This window comes from Pongo pygmaeus, chromosome 5 (genome assembly GCF_028885625.2).
Source record: "Pongo pygmaeus isolate AG05252 chromosome 5, NHGRI_mPonPyg2-v2.0_pri, whole genome shotgun sequence".
Classification (NCBI taxonomy): Eukaryota; Metazoa; Chordata; class Mammalia; order Primates; family Hominidae; genus Pongo; species Pongo pygmaeus.
The window spans coordinates 22762514-22770637 of NC_072378.2; the positions used below are offsets into that span (position 1 = coordinate 22762514).

At 37.7% G+C, this 8124-nt stretch overlaps 1 protein-coding gene across 1 annotated transcript in view; it reads right to left on the bottom strand.

Moving 5' to 3' along the window:
* The window catches only part of LOC129038987 (uncharacterized), a 75639-nt gene extending 73647 nt beyond the window's left edge, over positions 1-1992 (bottom strand). Inside the window, exon 1 of the mRNA XM_054492558.2 lies at positions 1711-1992. Coding sequence (XP_054348533.1) covers positions 1711-1992 — 282 coding nt within the window. The remainder of the gene's footprint in view (positions 1-1710) is intronic.
* Between the last annotated feature and the right edge of the window lie 6132 nt (positions 1993-8124).

Genomic DNA, 8124 nt, shown 5'->3' on the forward strand with positions numbered 1-8124 from the left:
GGATCAGAGAGATGACAAGGAGATTTGGAACAATGACTCTCCTGTCATTTCAGTCCTTACGACCTAAACTTCTTTGCTATTCTATCATATACAACTAACCTTTTAATACCCTCTCCAAGTGGGAAAATGTTGTGTAGGTTGTTGGTAAGTTTTTCCAACTATTCTTGGGAAACTAACATAATGAGTTGTGTTTCAGTACGAGATCTACCATAACTTCCTAACCTCTTTTTTTAACAGGGAAAATGGACCCAGTGTTTAAAAAAAAAAAAAAAAAAAAAAAAAAAAAAAGGAAGCTTGGGCATTTTTTTCCCTCATTTTGACTCATCATATGTTTTATGATGTTATGATATTAAACATGGTGTTGTAATAAATAGGATCAATAAAAGTCAATAAGTGATTGGATGGGAAATGGAGGAAAATGTAGATGTTACATGGCAGTGATGATGGAAATAGGTATTTCCAAGAGGGATGATAGTGCAACTTGTGGGTCACATGAATTTGTCATACTTTCCAAAGATCAGACAAAAACTATAAAAGTGATCCTTTTGAATTTTAAATACTGTATTCTTCATAAAATGTGGGATAATTTCACTGTTACATGGGCTGACAGGTTTATTTATTAAGCCTAGAAGTTTTATTCTTAATTAGTTTAATAATAACATTTTGGGTTGAATGCACTATAAACTTTGAGAGCACCTGCAACTGGTAGAATAACCTGAAATTACGTTGATAATGGTTGTGTAAATTGAGCTATTTTTCAGATGTGATGAATTTTTCTTTCTCTATTGAGAATTTTCCAGAAAGAAATATATTTCACTCAGTCTGGCATACAATAGCTAGCACTGTTTTCCTGTCTCATACTCAAGGTCAGTTTGATAGAGGATGTGAGAATGCATAGCTGATTGGCCAGCTATACTGCCACCCAGTTAATGTTTAACAATGGGTGCTGGCTTTAGCAGTCTTCATGGGTACTGTTCTGTCTGCATCCTTATCTCAGGCTGGTTTATAGTTAGAAGAGTCTCTAAAACTTTTTGAGAATTATTTATTCATGATCTCTGGTGGCTATAATTTCAGTTTAAATCCAGAGCAAAGAATCAGCATGATGCTATCTTCTTTCTCTAGAAGTTCAATAAATTGAAGAGAAAGTAAATTGGCATTAGCAAGGAAATTCACATTTTTTAAAAAAATGCATGTCTGTTAGGATCCAGTGGCCCAATATGCCTTCAAAAAGTAAGAACTCTCTTCTTAAAGGCAGAAGCAGGTTCATGACCTAAGAATCTGTCTTCTTATACTACATTAAAGAGAAGAAAGAAAAGAAGGAAGGAAAAAGGAAAGAATTTTATCAGGCCAAGAATTTCCTTCTTCTTTCCTTCCTTCTCTTTAATGTAGTATAAGAAGGCAGATTCTTAGGAAAGACAAAAAGAAAAACTGAAAGAAGGAAGGAAAGAATGAAGAAAAAAGGAAGAAATAAAGGCAGAGAGTAATTAAGAATAAGTTACTTTTTGGAAGTTATCCAAGTAAGTTAATTATAAAAGCAAAATAAATGTCCAGATCTAGTCACATTTACACAAATTAGCATTAAAGTCTTTGTCAGTCATTTGTTAGTTGTCATTCATTCATTCTTCCAGGCTTGTGCTAAGAGCCAGAAGAATGATAGAAAAGACTCTTACTGTATAAGGCAATGGTTTAAAACCATGGACGAAACCCTACCTTTGAATACTTGACTGTCAGCAAAGTGACCTCCACAAAGTGCCATCCAATCTCCACTCCCCTTCCAGCTTCTTTGATGTTTCCAGGAACTGATAAAGTATGCCTTCTGCATTTAATATTTATAAATTGGTTAAATGTCTCAGGCTTTGGTCTAAGCCATATAACATAAGGCAAAGAATGAAAGAGGTTAGTCAGATCAGAGAGAAAAGCAAAGAGACAAAGGGTCTCAACAGAGCTGTAGTTATTTTCTGTAACCAACTGGCCCTCGAAAACAACTGACATCCTTAGTCAGATGCTAAGCATGTGATGTGGAATGGCCATGGCTGGCACCCTTCACAGAGGATCGTGCATCTCCACTGTGCAGGTGTTTCTGCTCCTGGAGGACTGCCAACCAGCAACCTGATTCTCTGAAGGGATCATACACAGTTGCCTCTTAGTTAAAACGGGACACTTATGCAAACACAGGATCCACTGTTGTTAAATTGAGTTGCTCTTGTTACCTTTCATTCTCTGGCTGTAAATGAGAGAAGCAGATGCTGGCAATGCAGGCTTTACAATGCTTGTTTTTCTACTCATTTAAATTGGCACCCACAGCTTCTACATAGAGACTACATAGCTCTGAAACGATGCATGAAATGGAAAAAAATGGGAACAATTTTTGCCCTGAATGGTCACAGAAATTACAGACGCAGATTCACACAACAAATGGTGCTAAGTCTCCATTTAGTTTCAGCAAAGATTTAAGCTGACGGTAGCTGGTTGTACCAATAAGCAGATGATTGAGTCAAAGGAGAATAGGGACTTAGCTGTGTCCCCTTCTTTGACACCATCTCATATGAATCTTCTGAAGCCCTCTCCTTTCTTCCTACACCATCTGCCAGTTTGTACTTCTCTATCACATTTCTTCCTGATTTTTGCTTTCCTTTTTGCTATGTACCCTCTCCAAATACTCAGAACTTTATTTTCGTGCACTCTTTTCTTCCTTTCTATTTTATTTTTCCTTGAAAGTCCCTTACACATAGCACCTTCTCAGAAAGCATATTAAAGGGAAGCAGAATAAGAATGGCATCATAGGGTTTAAGTATTTATTAAAAATAGAAACATATTCAAGAAGCAAAGCCACCAAATGACCCCTCTCTGTAGGTGCCAGTCCATGTATTCTAAAGAAACAAAAGCTATGCTGTGTCACTAAAGTTATGACTATCAACCGATTGTCTGCTGGAAGTACTTAGGATAGGTCACTTTGCTAAGCAATGTATGCTTGTCTGTGAATACCCATAAAACTGGATGGGGTTACTTCCCAGCTTTCTAGCTCTCACTCCAGACCTGTCTCCCTCAGTCAAAGAAGGAGATCAAATACAAGAGTAGAAGTTGTATTGGGAGTATAACAATGAAACTTATTTTAAATAAAGAAGATCTAAATTCATACTGCATTTTAAAGGTTCTGCTTCTCAGCAATCTTCCTATTCAGATGTATAAATGAGGCTGAGGAAGCTTCCCTTTCTTTGTGGATTGTTACTTGATCTTTGAGAATTTATGGGGTTTCCAGGAAAAGTGTAAGATTTGACATCAGGATACTGGCCTTACTGTTCCAGCTGAGGCATCTACCAGTTGCATGAACTATCTATGTTACTTTGCTTCTCTAAGCCTCAGGTTTTATTTCTATTTTTCTTTTTCATAGTGACAAAATTGGAATAAATTCCTTTTGAGAATTGAGTGAGTCAAATGAGATGAAGTGTGTTCAAGACCTTTTACAATTAAGCAACTGTGAATAGAGAAGACTATCATCTATTCTATGACAGTAGCCATGACTACAATTTCAGATGTCTAACCTGTAAGAGATTCTTTTAACTTCTTTAGAAATCACCATATTGGCGTATACCCAAATATTTTCAAAGTGAGAACCTGAGATCAGTATAAAGAGTCTGTTTCGCCTGGTGACTAGAAGCATGAACTTTGTAGCCAGACTGAGTTTAAATCCCAACTTGGCTAATTTGACTTTTTTTCCTCCATTGGTGAAATGTGGATAATAATACTGCCTACAACATAGGAATGATATGAGGATTCTGTGATGCATAATGATACCTGCCTCATGTGGTGTGCTCCATAACATTTACTGAATTAAGAGAAATAAAGTAAGAGAAACTGTGACCTGCTCCAGGATTTTATTTGCACAACTACTGTCATTGATAGTCTAATCAAGTGTCGAAGGCTACAAATATCATTTGATTTTGGAACTTTTACACAGAAAGCAGCACTACAAGTTTCTTATGCTGCTGATAATATTTGAATCCTTTCTATCTTTACCTTCTCTTCCCTAACAAACCACTTCCCATGATTCATTTGTATTGGCAATCAAACAAGTGCTGCTCTAATGGCATGTAGAATTTAATCAATTAATGGAGTACAATAGGCCATTTCCAGTTGCAATATTTTGAGAGGTTAATTTTGCAAACACCTGAATACTTTGGAAGATTATAGAACAGCCTGAAATTACTGAGTACATGCCTAATCTCAGTGGACTGAAAAGAGAGGGATCAATATATAAGTGAAACCTTTTCTCTACCAAACGTCCTTGGACAAGTTGCTAATTCCCCACTGAAGCAGGATCTTTATCTTAAATATACATTGCCATGTTGTTTTAAAAAATAATTGTTCTGAAAAATTGTTCATGCCCTGCCTATATTTATCATGTATGCTAGCTTCCTTCTTTACTGTACCTGCGTTGTTGATTCCTGGAAATAAACAACTATTCATGACAAAAAAAATTATCATTCAAACATAACATAAAATACTATCAAAGTGACCACAAAAACAACAATAGCAACAACCATAGAGCAAAAGAAAGAGAAAAAAAAGGAGGTGTGTGTGTGCATGTGGGTCTGTGTGTGGGTGTGTATGTAGATAGATAAGAAAGATAATTGATTCTTAGACATTTCATTTAGGTTTTTGGATTGCTGATTAATTTGACCAATACATTTATTTACTACCTATATTATAAAGAATGGTTTATACCAATAGTCATAGAACATTGTTAGCAAAATTAACCTTTTTATAACTAATATGTTAAAAGTAAGAGTTAAGTAATTCATAATAAGAATTAACTGGTTGGCTATGCTTTAACATTTTCCACATAAGACACAAATTCAATTTAACACATTTCTTTGCCCTTGAATTCTCAAACTTTTGTCTACATTAGAATCACCCGGAAGGCTTGACAAACACAGATTTGTAGGTCTGTCCCCAGAGTTTCTCATTGAGTAGGTATGGGGTACAGGCCAAGGATTCGAATTTGCAAAAAGTTTCACAGTTATGGCCAGGCGCAGTGGCTCACGCCTGTATTCCCAGCACTTTGGGAGGCCGAGGCGGGCGGATCATGAGGTCAGGAGATCGAGACCATCCTGGCTAACACAGTGAAACCCCATCTCTACTAAAAATACAAAAAAAAAAAAAAATTAACTGGACGTGGTGGCGGGTGCCTGTAGTCCCAGCTGCTGGGGAGGCTGAGACAGGAGAATGGCATGAACCCGGGAAGCGGAGCTTGCAGTGAGCCGAGATCAGGCCACGGCAGTCCGGTCCAGCCAGGGTGAAAGAGCGAGACTCCGTCTCAAAAAAAAAAAAAAAAAAGTTTCACAGTTGTGCTGATGCTGCTGGTTTGGGAACCACACTTCAAGAACTGCTGTCCAATAGTTTCTTTTCAATCAATTCATTGTAAGGTAATTGATTTTTATTGTGCTAGGCTGTTAACTTATTTGGCTTCCTGTGAATCACATCCTCTTGGTACCAATGCCCTTTGCACGAATATGGGATGGGCTGGTGGCTTGTTTTAAACAATAGAATGAGGCAGAAATTATGCTGTCCTGGTTGTGGACCTGAGCTTTGAGATGGTCTGGTAGTTTTTACTTTTGTGCTAGTAGAAAGCAGCCACCACATAAAAAAAATCTAACTACCTTGAGACCCTCATGTTTGAGAAAGTTCAAGATAAGCGCATGGAGAGGCAACATAGCAGAGAATTGAGGAACCCAGCCAGCAGGGAGAACAGGTCCGAGGCAGACAGCCCCTGTCTGATGGCTCCCATTATCCAGAGAGCATAAATTTATCTTATGGATGAGGCCACTGTAAACCAGCTAGCCGTCAGTTAGCACTAGGTAAAGCAGAAAAACTGCCAGCTCAACCCATGATCATAAGAAATAATGAATTGTTTTTGTTTAAGTCATTCAGTTTTTGAGGTGACTTTTTAAGGCAGTGTTAGAAAGTTAAAACAAAATTTGTATCTGCAAGTACAATGTGTAAATGAATCACATGAAATTAGTGGGTTTGGGGACTAGGTGGCAGTCCCCGAAGGGCTGAAGGGCCCTGAAGCCTGAAGGGCTTCAAAGAAACTTTTATTATACACTGGAACAATATTCAGGAAATTGTTCTTGGTGACTAGAGAGAATGGGGCTGGTGGAAAAATGAATGAGGCTTCCATCTGCAGTAAGGCTGATGATAGAAATGATACTTAATGACCTTGTGGCTCAGGTATTGTGATTTCCGGGCAGAACGTTGAAGCTAACTATTTTGACTTTACCTATTTATGACAAAGACAGGAGGAACAAAATAAATTACAAAGGAAATTTTAGTTTTTGAACAAAATTAATAATCAATGTAAAAAAGCCAGGATTTGCTTCATTCAAATATAAATCTGGTTCTTGGCCAGGGGTGGTGGTTCCCACGTTGAATCCCAGCACTTTGGGAGGCCAAGGTAGGAGGATTACTTGAGGCCAGGAGTTTGAGACCAGCCTGGGCAACATAGAGAGACTCTCCTCACTACAGAAAATAAAAAATAAATTAGTGGGGTATGGTGGCATGCCTGTAGTCCCAGCTACTCTGAAGGCCGAGGTGGGAGGATCATTTGAGCAAAGAGTGAGGCCACAGTGAGCTATGGTTGTACCCTTGCACTTTAGCCCAAGTGACAAAATGAGACCCTGTCTCAAAAATATAAATAAATGAAAATTAACCTGTTTCTCATTCTCAGCTATTCCAATTGTCAATAATTCTCACAGTAACAAATGGCCTGAGGACAAAGATGAAATCTGGTTGTGGCATTTGCGGTAAGGTCAGGTTTCAAAACCCTTTGTTAATTTCTTTGAAACACTTTAGGCAATACTTTCTAGATTTTCTCTATTAGACTACAGGGTTCCTAAGATCATAAAGGCATGACTTGTGGAGCTCCTCAGCAAGAAAAAAAAGGACTTCTAAGAATCGTAAGACATTGTTCTACAGCTGAGATTCAAGAGGGTTTTTTTAAATAGATGCATTGTTATGACTTTTGTGTATTTTATTTTAATAGGGTAGACTTTCAAAAGATTCATTGGAAACCTACAAAGCCTTTAAGGTAATTGTATTAGCAGAATCATTACCAATTTGGATTAAGAGGGACAGACACAGGTTAAAATAAACAGAGGCCTTTGGATGTTAACTTCCTATTGACAGGAAGTACTAAGAAAGCAACCCATCTGCAAATATGGGTCAATTATTATGGAAAAGGAAGGACAGATCAGAGAACAGAACCAAAAACCACTAAAAAAAATTTCCAGACATTAGAATTGAGCCCTAATTGAGAAACTATTTATTTATACCTGGATAAATTTCAGAATTTTTTGGACCAACGATTACTATGTGCCTCTTGTATTTTCTGTTTTTGAATGGGAGCATTTGTTGTAATTTTCCTGTCCCTGGTTTACAATTGTATGTTGTGGATATGAGGGACAGATTAACTTGTCTCACATGCTCACAGATCTTCAGATCAAGAGAAGCCAGGCCTTAAGAATCTCATCTGTACCTGGATATGACCTAGATGATGAGAATCTGGACTTCAAGCCTGAGACAATGCTCTAATAAGATGAGGTTTTATTGGTCTCAGGAAAGAGTAAATATATTTTCCATATGGAAGGGACTGAAATCATGGAAGGCCAGAGGACAGATAAACTTAACTGCAGGAAGAGGCCATGTGAGGCAACCCCTGAGCTTCTGGCTGACAACTGGCATTGGACTTGTCAGCCAAGAGAATCAGCCACTGTGGAAGTAGACCCTCCAGTCTGAGTTGAAGCACCTTAACTGACACCATTGCAAAGATCATTTCAACCCAAATTGCATAATTATGAACAAACAAATTATTGTTGTTTTAACCCATTTAGCCCAGTAAATTTTAGAGTACTTTGTTACACAACAAGAGATATTTAAAATGTTTTGTCTCTGGCACAAAGACAGATTAGAGTGTTTTCTTAAAACTACCATCTCATCCCTTTTCCATAGCTTGATTCCTGGAATTCCTGTTAGGTTTTGCTCATTTATGAGTTTTTCTAGAAAACACAGCCCCAATTTTCTTTCCACATTCATCTTCTTCCCCCCTTTTCTACTTGGCATTCATCA